This window comes from Microcaecilia unicolor, chromosome 13, assembly GCF_901765095.1.
Source record: "Microcaecilia unicolor chromosome 13, aMicUni1.1, whole genome shotgun sequence".
Classification (NCBI taxonomy): Eukaryota; Metazoa; Chordata; class Amphibia; order Gymnophiona; family Siphonopidae; genus Microcaecilia; species Microcaecilia unicolor.
The window spans coordinates 30,514,298-30,529,781 of record NC_044043.1 but is presented as its reverse complement, the minus strand read 5'-3'; the positions used below and the strand labels follow the sequence as shown (position 1 = coordinate 30,529,781).

The window sequence follows — 15,484 nt, the reverse complement described above, 5'->3', positions numbered from 1 at the left end:
CTCCCTGCCCCGTAATCGCTGGATGCAGAGGTCGATTATCTGGCGGCGAAAGTGATATTTCTAAATTCGAGGGGGCCGGAGCTCCTCCAACGGCCCCCAGATCGGCGTCGCTCGCCTTAGCAGGGAGGGGCGTTGTGAACCGGTCCAGTGTTTGCTGAAGTGGGGAGGAAGTTCGAGCCGTTGGCGTCTGGCTCTTTACTATCCCCTTCCTTTTAGTATGAGGCATTATTCAGTGAGAAGATAGGTAAGAAGAAAAAACAAGGCTCTCAGCAAATTCACCGTGGCTAGTCCTCAAACGCTTAGGCCGCCATCTTGTCTCCGCCCCCCGTCTCCCTCTTCCACATTATTTTCTTTGATAATCGAGCTGGGTGACCTCCCCATACAAATTCCCCCAGCTCTGTTTGTATTTTCTGTAACTCCCCCTTAGGGACAGCAATTGGGAGAGTCTGAAAGAGGAAGAGTAACCTTGGTAGTATATTCATTTTTACAGCCGCTATGCGGCCCCACCACGATAACCATCCCTTCTTCCATTGGATTAGATCTCTCCTGATTGCCGCTATAAGCGGTACATAATTCAACTGGTATAGTGTAGTAAGATCATGTGGGATATGTATACCTAGGTAACGGAAACTTCTGTCGGTCCAACGGAACATGGATCTCTTCATTTGTTCCACCTCCTGCTCTGTTACTGTTATCCCCACAAGTTCCGATTTATCAAAATTCACTTTAAACCCGGACATTCTTCCAAACATATTTAACTCTGTAATAAGCACCGGCAGGGTATTCCCTGGGGAAGCTATATAAAATAATAGATCATCTGCAAATAAGGCTAATTTGTGTTCCTGCCCCCCCCATCCGAACCCCTTTTACGTCTTGAAGCCCCCGGATTCGTTGAGCTAAAGGCTCAATAGAGATGGCAAACAATAACGGGGATAGGGGACACCCCTGTCTTGTTCCTCTTTGAATGTTAAATATACCAGACCATCCCCCATTCACCTTTATTCTTGCCACTGGGTGTTCATATAGCCCTTTCACCCATCCTACAAAAGGTCTACCCAGCCCCATTTCCTATTTATTGTATTTGTACCCCACATTTTCCCACCTCTTTGCAGGCTCAATGTGGCTTACGTCGTTACATGATTTGAAAAAAACAGTCAGTCAATCATAAGCTGAGGTGAAAGAGGAATTCAGATGGAAAGGTGTTAGGTGAGAGGTGTTTTAGGTGTTTTAGGTGTACTTGGGTAGTTTAAGGAATGATTTGTTTCATTGAGGGTGACTTTTGTAGGCTCTGTTGAAGTTGGAATTGTTTTTGCTCTTCTGGGCGTGAATTCCATAAAATGGAATTGTAATTGTACACCGTTGAGATAAATTGTATTTGGATTGGATGTATATAAAAACATTTTGAAGACAGATGTGTGGGGCACTTCAGTCTACGGGTAGACTAGTAACCAACAATTTATCTAGAGGGCAACGTCACATAGCCCAGACTGTTGCAAAGTATGCGTGCACCTTGTAGCAAATTTTCAAAGTGAAAACCAGTTTGGTAGGTAAAAACTTGTTTCAAGAATACGAAAAGTGGCTATGTGCTTTGTACCAGCTATTTCTGCAGGCAGGGGAATAGCAGTGGAACATATGAAAATCAAGATGCATGCATACTGTTTTATAGCACCCAACGTCAACAAGGCCTTGTGGACCATTCCTTTCAAGTTGAGCTGGAAATATGTATGCTCTGGCAGCCTGCACGTTCCGAGGTTGAACATTTTCTAAGAGGAAAATCTGAGGGCCCTTTTACTAAGCCGTGTAGGCGCCTACGCAAACCCAATGCGCGTCAATTTGGAGTTACCGCCCAGCTACCACGTGGCCTGGGCAGTAATTTCATTTTTTACGTGCGTCTGCTGCGTGCACCGGAAAATAATTTTTTTCCGGCGTGCAGCAGAAATGGGAGGTAATCATCATTATACGCACGTTGACGATTACCGCCTAGTTAACACGTGAGACCTTACCGCTAAGTGAATGGGTGGCGGTAAGGTCTCAGACCCAAAATGGACATGTGCCAATTTTGATTTTGCTGCACGTCCATTTTTGGCAAACATTTTTTTTAAAGGCCTTTTTTTTTTTTTTTTTACAGACGCGCTGAAAAATGGATCTGTGCATGCCCAAAACACGTGCCTACACTATTGCAGGCCATTTTTCATCGCACCTTAGTAAAAAGGACCCCCTAGCTAGCTACGGGGAGAGGAAGTTATCAATGTGGTTATCAATGGTTAAGATGTGTTATTTAACTGTTTACTTGGATTATTAACAACTAGGTCTCATTGTATAAAATGGGACTTGTGCTAAAATATCATGTTAGTGATAAAATATCTTAACGGTAGCCCATGCTCATAATTACACCCCTAAATGTTTGCACTTTTCTCCAAGTATTAGAAAAAAAAAAATAAAGTGTAGACAAAATATTCTGCAACATATTTTACCTTCCCAATGGCAAGACATTGGTCCTTTTCCGATTTTCTCCCAACCTCTCAAAGTCTCTACATAGTGCAACAGCATGGCTGGAAAACACATGGATGATTAAGAGATTGTAAAGAGTTTTAATGGCTAGTGCAGCTAGCTGGCTTAAAAACAAACAAAAAAAACTTTGGCAATGTACTGCTCTCGATTCAAAGCCTATCATCAAACATATAAATGGCAAGTGACCGACTCACCTGCAAATGTGCAGCAGAGACTTCCCTCTCTGTCCCGCCCTCGCGTCAAGACGTGATGACATCAGAGGGCGGAACAGAGAGGGAAACAGAATCGGACTGTCGGACACTGCCGCTGAAGCCTGGAAACGAACATTGCACGCACCAATCTCCACCCTACCCCCCCATCCCCGCCGCCGCTCCCGCCCCCTCTGTGCCGGGCCCCCTGCACTGACCTGACAGCGCCTCTCACCTCCGTGTGAAAGCGCTGCAGGCAGCAGCAGAGCGATCTGCTGCTACCTGCAGCGCTTTCACACGGAGGTGAGAGGCGCTGTCAGTGCAGGGGGCCTAATAAGGAGGGGGAGGGAGCGGCGGCAAGGAGGGTAGCTGGACATGGGGGGAGGGCAGGGGACAGAGGAGGTTTGCTGCACATGGATGGATGGAGGTGAGAATTATTACATTTTGCAAAACACAAATGTCGCCCGTTTTAACGGGCTTAACGGCTAGTCATAATAATAAAACAATAGGGTGTTTATGTGATTTTTCTAATTTATTTTATATACATAGGCAAACAAAACAGCAATCAAACAATCAAAAGGAATAAAAAAATGTACTTATCAAAAATGGTCCATAACTGAAAGTGCCGAGTTAAAATAGCAGATATTTTTTTGACCTGTGAAGAGGGAACACAGACAAAGCTATTTAACCAGCCAGACACGGCCGCTGACCGGGTAAATATCATAATTGGCTCCTAATCGCGGATATTCAGAAGGAGATAACTGGTTATCACCCGTGAGACACGGCCTGTTAGGCACAGATATTCAGCGCTTAACTGGCTATGTTCAGCGGTTAAAATAGGCTACATAAATAGCCTGGAAACAGCCCGGCATTGAATACCCAAGTTTAAGGCAGGTGGTGGATAGCAAAAGAGCAGCCCTATCAGGCCCAGATTATGTCATTGTATGCCCTCATCCAAGGGCTATGTTGGATAAACTAACAGCAGCATTTTGGAAAGGACGTTCAAATCGGAATTTAGACATCTGAAGTTCCACTGGTATTTTAGCACAATCTTTAAAATAGAGCCTGTCTTAAAATACACTGTGAAATGAATGTTCATGTCCCGGTGACATGCAGCATAAATATCCATTTTAGAAAATTAGAGATCTAAAATATCAACTGGATGGCAAATATCCCTTTCCAGTTTCACTTTTTTTTTTGGGGGGGGGGGGGGCACCAACCATTAGGGATGATCCCTCCAGCACAGGGTTACTCAATAGTACCACTCTTCTGAAAACTGGCCCTCCTGGGTGGCAGGTCTAACTTCCGACATCCATCTTTTTCTACAGAGATGTTAATTTACTTTCTGAAATGGGGAATAAAATGTCTATTTTTCTGGCCACAGTTAGTCCCACTCAGAACATGCCCAGATCACACCCCCTTGCATTTGGACGTTCCCAACTTTGTAAAATCAGAACTTAGGGAGAAGTTATCAATGTGGACTACCATTAAAACGTGTTATTTTACTATTAACATACAAATTTAGCACGGTTCCCATTTTATGCAATGAGACCTAGTTACTAATAACTAGGGTTAACAGTAAAATAACCCCTCTTAACAGTAGCTCATGTCAATAACTCCCCCCCCCCCCCCACCACTAAGTGCTTTTTTTTTTTCAAAAGTCTCATTTTCGTTTGCATCAATACAAACAAGAAATAGAAACCAGTTCACATCAATGGGGCGATCAAAGAAACATTACCTAAGGAAACAATTATTTAAGGCAAACAGGATAAAGTCACCACACAACCAGATCCAAAACTATAAACCAAAATTTTCTCACCAGCTGCAACTTCTCTATCTAGGACAAAAGTCTCCAATTGAGGAGGATCATAAAAAAACATATTTTATTTTACCTTGGTATGAAATCAAGCAGCAACAGGGAAATTGGAGAAAGAAAGATGTTCCTAAGGCTAGCACACATGATTTTAAGCCAAGAAACTGTTTCCTCAGTAGCCCTGTCAATCTGGACATTATGACCACAAAAATAATTTTTTTTCGACTTCCAAAACATGAATGGTGCTTCTATAATTTTTTACTCGTTCCAAAAGTACAAAGACTAGAGGACACTTGAGGAAGTTACATGGAAATATTTTTTTCACTCAATGAATAGTTAAGCTCTGGAACTCTTTGCTAGAGGATGTGGTGACAGCGGATAGCGTATCTGGGCTAAAAAAAAAAGGTTTGGACAAATTCCTAGAGGAAAAGTCCATAGTCTGCTATTGAGATAGACATGGGAAGCAACTGCTTGCCCTGGGATTTGTGGTATGGAGTGTTGCCATGATTTGGGTTTCTGCCAGGTACTTGTGACCTGGCTTGGCCACTGTTTGGAAAACAGGATACTGGGCTAGACGGACCATTGGTCTGACCTAGTATATGGCTACTCTTATGTTCTTATAATAAGTACCCAAGAATTCAGTTAAGATTAAATTACACTGATACTCTGTTAACTCAAATACCAAGGAACTAGCATTGATAGACTACTACTACTACTTAACATTTCTAGAGCGCTACTAGGGTTACGCAGCGCTGTACAGTTTAACAAAAAGGACAGTCCCTGCTCGAAATGAGCTTACAATCTAATGGGCGAAATGTCAAGTTGGAGCAGTCTAGACCACTGTATGCATTGACACACTTGTTTATAGATCTCTGTTCTAGAATATGTGCAGCAGGTATGGAGAGGGAGTAACTGGAATGCCCTGCTAACATTTTCAAGAACAATTTTAGATTTTTACTCTCCAGTCGGTTGAGCTCTCTAGTACAAACCACGAAACTGAATGATACAGTTGATTTAAGGATCATACATTACTCTGGTGAGTGGATAATAGGAGCAATTCATTTGAGTTTATTCACATGGGAAATGAAAAACATACTTGATGGTTGCTAGCATACCTGGTGGATATTTTTAAAGTGCTGTGCATCATTTGTAGAAGCAGTTGGACATAGGGAAAACGCTACTGGTACGTTCAAATATATTATCTCCCTGTAGCTGACACCTTCTTGAAACACAAAGCAAATTGCATCTTATCCTTAAACAGATGAGACCCTGTATTTTCAGGGATAGACCATTTTTGATAAGCACATTTATTACTCTGACAGTTTGATTGCTGTTTTATTAGCTTACGTATAAAAAAAATTTAAGTGAGGAGCTAGCTCCATGTTTATAATCCAAAATCACATGAGGGTGGCACCCGACATCACCCCACTGTTTATTACATGACAGAACATTAATTATATGAACTGAGTATAATACACTGCCAATATTCAGAGTAACTTTTTGGGGAGATATTTTTTATTTTAAGTTTCTCTGCCTCTTTTTAGTCTTTCCAACCCAACAGAAGTTGGAAAGAATTACACAAAAGCAGTTGAAAATCTGTCCGCATCTCTGGTGGCAAAATAACTCATGGAAAATTAATGGAATAAGATGAAATGTGGCATGTGGGAAAAATTATTCTACTCTTTCCTCCAACCCCCCCCCCCCCCCAAACTGGCCCAATGCATTACTACAGGAGAGTTTCAGCTTCTGTAACATAGATGCTTGCATACAGTGAAACACAGCAATTAAGAAATTCCTTCTTTTAAATAGTCTCTCCCTGTTCTCTACTCTCCCAACCCCAAAACAGCCCCCACCCCCAAGAACTGCTCCACTATTCCTTCGCAACAGCTCCCTATTACCCTGTAAACTGTCCCACCCACAAAATCTACACCCACAAACTATCCCTACCCAAAAAAACTAATCTTCTGTAGCTGCCCCATCACCTGGCAAACTGCCTCTCTCAGCTCCAAAAACTACTTCCTGCAACTGTCCCACCCCCAAAACTATCTCTAGAATTGCCCCACCACCTAAACCTCCCTCCTCCCATAACTGCCTCACTATCCCACAAACTGAACACATCCACAAAACTATCCCCTGCAGACAACATACAGAAAGAAGACACACACAGGCAATGCAGAAACAAACATACACATGTGAACGTGTACACACACACACAAAGTAGAGGGTTTGAAAGAATTTCATGAGACATGTTCTACATGCTTTTCCCACTTGTTTCAAATGTTTCATTGGTAAAAATACAAGACACAAAAAAAGACAATACCTACAGAATGCATCAAGTAATCAAATTTCTACAATATTTCTACGATTCCACATCTGTATCTCTGAAGTTCTAAAGCCTTCCACTGACAAGTTTTATATATACATAATCAAATGAACCTTTCTGTCCCTATACTAAATGCTTTACTCATCCTTGAAATAGACCTTCCTTCTTTCTACAGGTGGATTATTACCTGAGAATCCAGTGACTCCATCTGATGGGCTGAGCTCTCTGTAGATGTGTGTATCCAGGAAAAATAACATCAATTTCCCTACAGGAGACAAGGGAAGCCGGACAAGAAAACGGGTTGGAAATAGAAGGCATATAACCTTTATTTTGGATTTCCAATTCTAAACCAGCTTCAATTATCTGTTGCAAAAGCAGTTTTTGCAAAAAAAGAATCACAATTAAAAAAAGCCAAACCCTCAAAGTGAATGGGCTGTGTCAGCAGCCGCTAGCGTGACTTTGTAAATGGGGGGGGGGGGGGGGGGGAGATTAGTAGTGATGGTATTAAAGATATACCTTAAGCAAACACTAACATAAAGAGGATAAGTGAAAACTGATATAACCAAAGAAGGGGGAAAAAAAAAAAAAGAGATACAAAGGTGGCCAGTAACAGAGCAATGTATATACTTTTACTTGGAATTTTTTAAATAAGAAACTTTCGATTCAAACCATTAATAGTATCATCTAACAATAATATTCCATAGGAATAAGATATAATTTTTTTTTTTAATTTGTACCCCGCGCTTTCCCACTCATGGCAGGCTCAATGCGGCTTAGGTACTTATTTGTACCTGGGGCAACGGAGGGTTAAGTGACTTGCCCAGAGTCACAAGGAGCTGCCTGTGCCTGCAGTGGGAATTGAACCCAGTTCCCCAGGACCAAAGTCCACCACTCTAACCACTAGGCCACTCCTCCACTAGCAACATTCCATGTAGAAGCCTGTCCCACGTGCAGGACGTCAGACTCACAGAAACAGAAGCCTGCGCGGCTGCTAGGGCAGGCTTCTACATGGAATGTTGCTAGTGGAATAGCAACATTAACATTCCATGTAGAATCTCAAATAGTAGCAACATTCCATGTTGTTACATTTGTACCCCGCGCTTTCCCACTCATGGCAGGCTCAATGCGGCTTACATATTGTATACAGGTACTTATTTGTACCTGGGGCAATGGAGGGTTAAGTGACTTGCCCAGAGTCACAAGGAGCTGCCTGTGCCTGCAGTGGGAATCGAACCCAGTTCCCCAGGACCAAAGTCCACCACTCTAATCACTAGGCCACTCCTCCACTCATATATTTTATTATTAAAAAGCAGTAACTTACCATCACTGTAGTGCCTAAAGATGACACTTCTATGAGCAATTTGTTTTAAATGCATATTAGGAAAAAAATACAGGTAGGGGCCATTTTAGTAAAGTGGGGTATGTTTTGCACATGTTTAACACAAAACATGATAATGAGGCATATTTTCAAAACACTTTGGGAGGCTAAGTTCCATAGGTTTCTATGGAACTTTGGGAGGCTAAGTGCTTTGAAAATGAGCTTGTCTGTGTCCTATCCTTTCTACCACCATGAAAATCTTGGGAATAACTATCGACCAACACCTAATTATTTGAACCTCGGGTTTCTGTGGTGATTTCTAGTGTCTTTAATTCTCTGTGGAGATAGAAAAGAAAGGCCTCAGGGCTAGATGCACTAAACTCCACGGAAGAGCCCTTCCCTTACCAATTCCTTAGCGAATCGGTAAGAAACGGGCATGCATCAAGGAAATCGCATGAAAATGAGCTAGTCGCTGCCAGCTCATTTGCATGCGATTTTCTTCCAAGCCAGTTGGCCAGCTGAGCATGCGCAGAGCAGCCAAGCGTTATGCTGGCTGCTCTGCGCATGCCAAGGATGTCCTTCACTCAAAAAATGACCAAACAAAAGAAGGACGTCCCTGACGAGCATGCCTAGGTGTAAAAGGTTTAGCTGAGTAGATATAGGTTGCCAGGTAAATCGAATTGATACACTCATGGTTTAGAGAAAAGGGGGCAGCAAGGCAGCAGAGGGGAGGGGGGGGGGGAGTGACGGGGCAGTGACCCAGCGGAGCAGACGCAGCTCCCAGCGACATTCACGCGGGGCGGTTCGGTCCTCCTGCCCGTCCCTCGCTGCTTTCCCATGTAAGTACACGCTCTGGGGGGGGGGGGGGGGTGCGCAGCGGCGACCCGCCCCGAGTGTCAGCTGCCCTCACTACAGCACTGGCTCTAGGCCCCTCCCACCTCAAGGTCTGGCTACACCCCTGATATAAAAGAATCCCTAGACTTCTACAGTCTATGCCCTGATCGTGACTGAATAGATAGGGATGGGCTGGAGTGTAAATTTTAAGGGGCTTCAATGTTAGCTTTAGAATTTTTAGTACAGGAACAGTGCTGGGCAGACTTCTACGGTCTGTGCCCTGAGAATCAAACTCTGGTATACATATAAAGTAACACATATCATGTAAAATGAGTTTATCTTGTTGGGCAGACTGGATGGACCGTACAGGGGTCTCCAATGATGGTGATAAATAGGGAAGTCACCCTGAGTGAAGAAGGAGCCCCAAACATTGAGACCGAGTATATAAGCAGTTAGAGGAGACTGGTCTCTGAACCTTTCACAGACACCTAGTGTTAGTGCTGTCATTTACTATGTTACTATGTAAATGAAAACCTTTGGTGCCAGAACCCAGCTCTGGTTCCAGTTGAGCTAAAGAACTTGTGATAAACACAGTGATGGCCCTACCCTGAGGTGGCCATCAGAGGGTGCTCTCCTACAGGAAATCAGGAAAAGGCATGATATGGTCCCTAGAGGGAGCTCCAAGGAGATAGCTGGGTAATGACCTGAAGGTGCCAGTAGAGGGAGCTCCAAGGTGAAATCAGGGTAATTCCCCGAAGAGACAGCTAGAGGGTGCTCAGGTCATAGGATCGGGTTTTTCCCCAAAGTAGCCACCGGGGGGGGGGGGGGGGGGTAGCTGTCAGAGCAGGGGAGGGAAAGGTATTGAGAGAGAGTTCTAGACTCAGATCTTTCTGGAACCAGGGGGGCAAGGTCTAAAGAGGTGGGGAGGTTTGCTGGCCACCCCATAAATAGCTTCCTCCCAGAAGAGGTAGGGAAGACGACATGGGGACTTGGAAGCCTGAAGCCTAATGGAGGAGATTCCCTGGGAGATTGGAGACTCTAAAAGCCATGAAGGTACTTATCAGGCTATGGACAAGTTATTGATGCAACTGTGTATTGTTGGAAAGTAACTAACAGCCATTGGGGTGGAGGACAGGACTGTGTAGTTAAAGAGAGTGAAGAACATCCTGTCCATGGGAGGAGGCTGAGTAAATGGGCTCAGTGAATGAACTTGCAAGTGAATAATAACTGGAAAGAAGTTGTTCCCACAAAACTACAGCAGAGTGCTAATGAAGTGAATTTGCATCTACAGGCTGTGTCTAATTTGCATACTTGCAGAAGCTGGAGAACCCAGGTGATAGTCTCAAGGAAGGGATCAAGGGGCACCACCAGAGACCCAGAAGGGTGCCCAGGTACCAGAGGCTATAACAGGGGAGGGGTCTCCAATGATGGTGATAAATAGGGAAGTCACCCTGAGTGAAGAAGGAGCCCCAAACATTGAGACCGAGTATATAAGCAGTTAGAGGAGACTGGTCTCTGAACCTTTCACAGACACCTAGTGTTAGTGAGTCCCAACTGAGGGTGTGTGAGGCTAGACAGGAGCCACTAGAGGGCTCCCTGCATACGAGAGAACCCATGGGGGTTTACAAACTATAAAAGGAGAAGGAAGAAACCATCAGGTAAAAAAAAAATTGTTTCAACATATAATTAATTAAACAGTATTATTGGGGGGGGGGGGGGGGTGGGTTGGATGGTGACTGTTGATGTTCTATTCTGATGATGTTCTTTATGAATACCTTCAAAATAAAATAAAAAAAAAATGAATTAAAGAGCTGAAATGACATTGAACAAAAAGTAATTGTGATCTTCCTAATTACATTTCAGCTTCCCGCTCATTACTCAGTTGCTGGGATAGATGCAAAATAAAAATCAAGAAGCCTCCACGCCAGGCCTTATTACAAGAGACATCCACAACAGGCAAGGAAATTAGATTCAACTAAAAACAGATATCATAAACAATGAATCAGTCTCTAAAGCCAAGGGCAAAGAATTCATTTTATTTCCTCAGTGGTGCTGTGTTCTTTTCTGCAACTCTGTTACAAGAAACAGCTGCAATGAGTGCCTGAAATCTCTCTGAAGCATGGCATCCCAAGCTGGCCCCACTGCTTGGCTGTAACAACATATGCTGTAGTGTAGGATACTCAGCTCTGAGATATGATAGAGGTCTATAAAATAATGAGTGGAGTGGAACGGGTTGATGTGAATTGCTTGTTTACTCTTTCCAAAAATACTAGGACAAGGGGGCACACAATGAAGCTACAAAGTAGTAAATTTAAAACAAATCGGAGAAAATATTTCTTCACTCTACATGCAATTGAACTCTGGAACTCGTTACCAGAGAATATGGTAAAAGCAGTTAGCTTAGCAGGGTTTTTAAAACGTTTGACTAGCTTCCTGAAAGAAAAGTCCATAAGCCATTATTAAGATGGACTTGGAGAAAATCCACTGCTTATTTCTAGGATGTATTGTACTGTTTTGGGATCTTGCCAGGTACTTGTAACCTAGATTGGCCACTATTGGAAACAGGATGATGGCCTTGATGGAACCTTCAGTCTGTCCCAGTATGGCAACATTTATGTACTTAGTGGAACCAGCAGAGCTTTGTTTGTCTCTTGTTAAATTGGTTGAAAGGGTGGAGAGAAGGTAGGGGATTGCTGTTACACGGTTTCCCCTAACAGCAAGTAAAGGAGGGTTGGTAGTGTACATTTTTGGAATGGAGGAGTAGCCTAATGGTTAGTGCAGCGGACTTTGAGTCTGGCAACCTGGGTTTGATTCCCACTGCAGTTCCTTGTGACCTTGGGCAAGTCACTTAACTCTCCATTGCCTCAGGTACAAAAACTTCAAGAGGGTCTTTTACTAAGGCACGCTCACGTTTTTAGAGCGTGCTAAATTGTGGGCACGCTAAATGTTAGAGACACCAATGCATTCCTATGGGCATCTCTAATGTTTAGCGTGCCCACAATTTTAGCGCGCCTTAGTAAAAGACGCCCTCAGATTGTCAGCCCACTAGGGGCATAGAAAGTACCTGCATATAACATGTGGATGTCTAGTAGCGCTAGTAGTAATTATTATTATTATTAACAACATTTGTATAGCGCTACCAGACGCACGCAGCGCTGAACACCTGACACAGAGAGACAGTCCCTGCTCCATAGAGCTTACAATCTAAAAATACAGACAGACAAGACAATTGAGGGCGAGGAAAGTACTGGGTGAGAAGGATAGGGGAATTGAGTAGTGGTTAGGAGCCAAAAGCAGTGGTGAAAAGGTGGGTTTTCAGCATAGATTTGAAAACAGGTAGAGATGGAGCTAGGCGTACAGGCTCAGGAAGTCCATTCCAGGCATTAGGTGCCGCGAGGGAAAAGGAACGAAGCCTGGAATTAGCAGTGGAGGATCTCCTTCCAGTGTTCCTTTGGGCAGGTTGGGACTAGAAAATAATACGTGTACATTATATTTTCAAGTCTATGCCATACACTTTCTGAAGTTGAAGATATCCACGAGTACGTTATACCCATGAAAAGTTTCATAGTAAGCGCCAGCATGTGCTTTTTCTTTGAAAATGGGAACAAAGGTGTACAGGAAATGGGACCTGTTTCTAATGGAAGATAAAGCTGATCAGATGAAAAAAAGATCACTGGCAGGAAATTTGGCAATAGGATGTTTCATCAGTACAAACCATTACGAAACAAAAAAAACATAAAAGGAAGGCGTTCTATAAATGGTGCCGAGAGTTTGGCACCAGAAAAAAAAATCAGCATGGAGGGTTTAAAAAAAGGTTTGGACAAATTCCTGGAGGAAAAGTCCACAGTCTGCTATTGAGACAGACATTGGAAGCAACTGCTTGCCCTGGGATTGGTAGTATGGAATGTTACTACTCTTGAGTTTCTACATGGAATCTTGTCACTCTAGAATTCCAGAATCTTGTTATTCTTTGGGGGTTCTACATGGAATGTTGCCATGATTTGGGTTTCTGCCAGGTACTTGTGATCTGGCTTGGCCACTGTTTGGAAAACATGATACTGGGCTAGATGGACCATTGTTCTGACCCAGTATGGCTACTCTTAAGTTCTTATAAATGGTGCTCCAGCCTTTTTGCTGTCTTAAATTAGTTAGGTAGTTATTCGGGCTGTGCTACTAAATTCAGAGGGTGCCCAGGTAACTTCTGGGTCTGCCCCGGACCACTCTTGCACTAATCGGATAGTGATGCAGTGGTCTCTCTAGATTTTCAGTAGCACTATCCAGTTATGTGCTGCTGAAAATCTGGGGATCACCCAGTCAGTCAGCAGGAGATAACTGGGTAGGATTGTCCCCAACCCAATTATCTCTCCTGAGTATCAGCCCCTTAGTTATTAAAATGGGGGGGGGGGGGGGGGTAAAGATGCCTTAAACATGCAAATCAATACACAACACCTGTCACCATATGGAAAAAGACCGACTACCATCAAGAAAGCACTTACACTGCTGCCCGGTTTACCATCGTTCTGATCAACTCCAGGAGGTGAGTGGCCAGAGTAGAGCAGGAATCTCGCAGCCAGAGCCTCATATCTGTTACAACCTAAAGCAAAGTTTCAGTCAGCAAATTAAAAGGAACCCTTCAGCCCACAGGAAGGTGCAAACTCCCCAGAACCAATGACACAACAGACCTATGAAACCAGATCTCAGGGACATATGGAGAGTAATTTTATAACAGGTTGCCCAGGTAGGGAGTTCAAGCAGGCACCTACATTGGGATTACCAATAAGAACACAGTGGTCTGTGCGTTTCTAAAAAACCGAAAACAATCATGGGTAAATCTAGACACGTACTTTAGGACTCCGCCTATGCTCGGCTCAAACTCCTCCCCCAAAGTTGGTGTGAACATTCTCTGCACCTATTGCCAGGGTTAGTTTATAAAAGCTCTTTTCCACAGGTAAAACAGGTTTACGTGCAAAAAAAAAAAAAAAAAAGTTTATAAAAACTACCCCTAAAGTGACACTCTGTTTTACAAGAGAAAGAAAAGGAAGTAAACAAAAAAACAAAGATAAGATAAAGTAAAACAAAAAAAAAGGGGGAAAGATATACCTTATTTTTCGGACCATAAGACGCACCTAGGTTTTAGAGGAGGGAAATAGGAAAAAAATTTGCTTTTTCCCTCCTCTAAAACCTAGGTGCTCCGGTGCGTCTTGTCCGAATCCCTCCCTCCGAGTTCAGGATCGCCCTCCCCCCGGCCCTGTCACCACTTCTCCCTACTCACGCGATCTTCCCTGGTGGTCTAGTGACGTCGGGGCAGGAAAGAGCTCCCTCTTTCCTGCCCAGCGCGCTGCTCTCCATCCTCCTGTATGCAGCCTGACGGTCTCGGCAAGATTCAAAATGGCTGCCGAGACTTCAATTCTCGGCGGCCATTTTGAATCTCGCCGAGACCGTCAGGCTGCATACAGGAGGATGGAGAGCAGCGCACTGGGCAGGAAAGAGGGAGCTCTTTCCTACCCCGACATCACTAGACCACCAGGGAAGTTCGCGTGAGTAGGGAGAAGTGGTGACAGGGCCGGGGGGAGGGCGATCCCGAACTCGGAGGGAGGGCGGGCGGGCGGCCTGCCAGCCGGCCAGCCAAATCTCTACCTTCGGACTATAAGACGCACCCCCCATTTTCCTCCCAAATTTGGGGGGAAAAAAGTGCGTCTTATAGTCTGAAAAATACGGTAGGTAAATATAAGCTAAGTACATGTGGGATAAATCTCAAAGACAGTGGTAAGAAGTGAGTTGCAAGTTTGAATAAAAGATATAGGAAGGGGACCTAAATGTTGGATTAAGTATAGAAGAAAATAATTAAAGGAAATACAGTTTCCCTATGAGCAAACCAATAAAAAAAAAAAAGAGAGGTGGAAGATTGAAGCAGCCACTTTCTACAGGGAGCAGCAAGTGGGCTTCACTCTTGCCCCCATTTCCCCAACTGGACTACCAGGGTGATAAGGTAGGCAACCGGGGGGGGGGGGGGCTATCAAGATTGAGAGGGGTTTGGGGAAATGAAGCAGGGCAGGGGGATCTCAGGGCTCCATGGATCTTTTTAAATAGTTATGTGGATCCCGGCCAATATTCAGGTGGGGTCCTCATAACTGCCTTATGCGGGCCCCGGTTGAATATCAGCCAAGATCCACAGCGGCCTCCCCTGTTAAAATTAGCCCCAGATATTCAGTGCTGGTGCCTGCAGCTGTCAGTTTTAAAAAATGCTGACCGCCATAGGCTGAATATTACCCCCCCCCCCAGAGTAAAATCAAAAAACATATGCAAAATAAATCCTTGGGTAGTACATTCAATAAATAAAAATTCTCAAAAGCATTATATACACCAAATGTTCCAGTGCTGTATATCCAGGACTGCGCAAGGATATTTTTTTGCATATGAGTTTTGGTTTTATTCTTCTGCACAATTACCCTTCTGATTAAGGGCCCTGTTTACTAAGCCACACTGTAGGCGTGCTA

The 15,484-nt window shown here is 43.9% G+C and overlaps 1 protein-coding gene across 2 annotated transcripts in view; it reads right to left on the bottom strand.

The window, feature by feature from the left end:
* ASL (argininosuccinate lyase) overlaps positions 1-15,484 on the bottom strand; it is an 88,146-nt gene that overhangs the window by 29,715 nt on the left and 42,947 nt on the right. For both annotated transcript variants that reach the window (XM_030222379.1, XM_030222378.1), the window contains exons 6-8: positions 13,484-13,581; positions 7,023-7,100; positions 2,475-2,552 (exon numbers count right to left, since the gene is read on the bottom strand). In XM_030222379.1, coding sequence (XP_030078239.1) covers positions 2,475-2,552; positions 7,023-7,100; positions 13,484-13,581 — 254 coding nt within the window. The remainder of the gene's footprint in view (positions 1-2,474; positions 2,553-7,022; positions 7,101-13,483; positions 13,582-15,484) is intronic.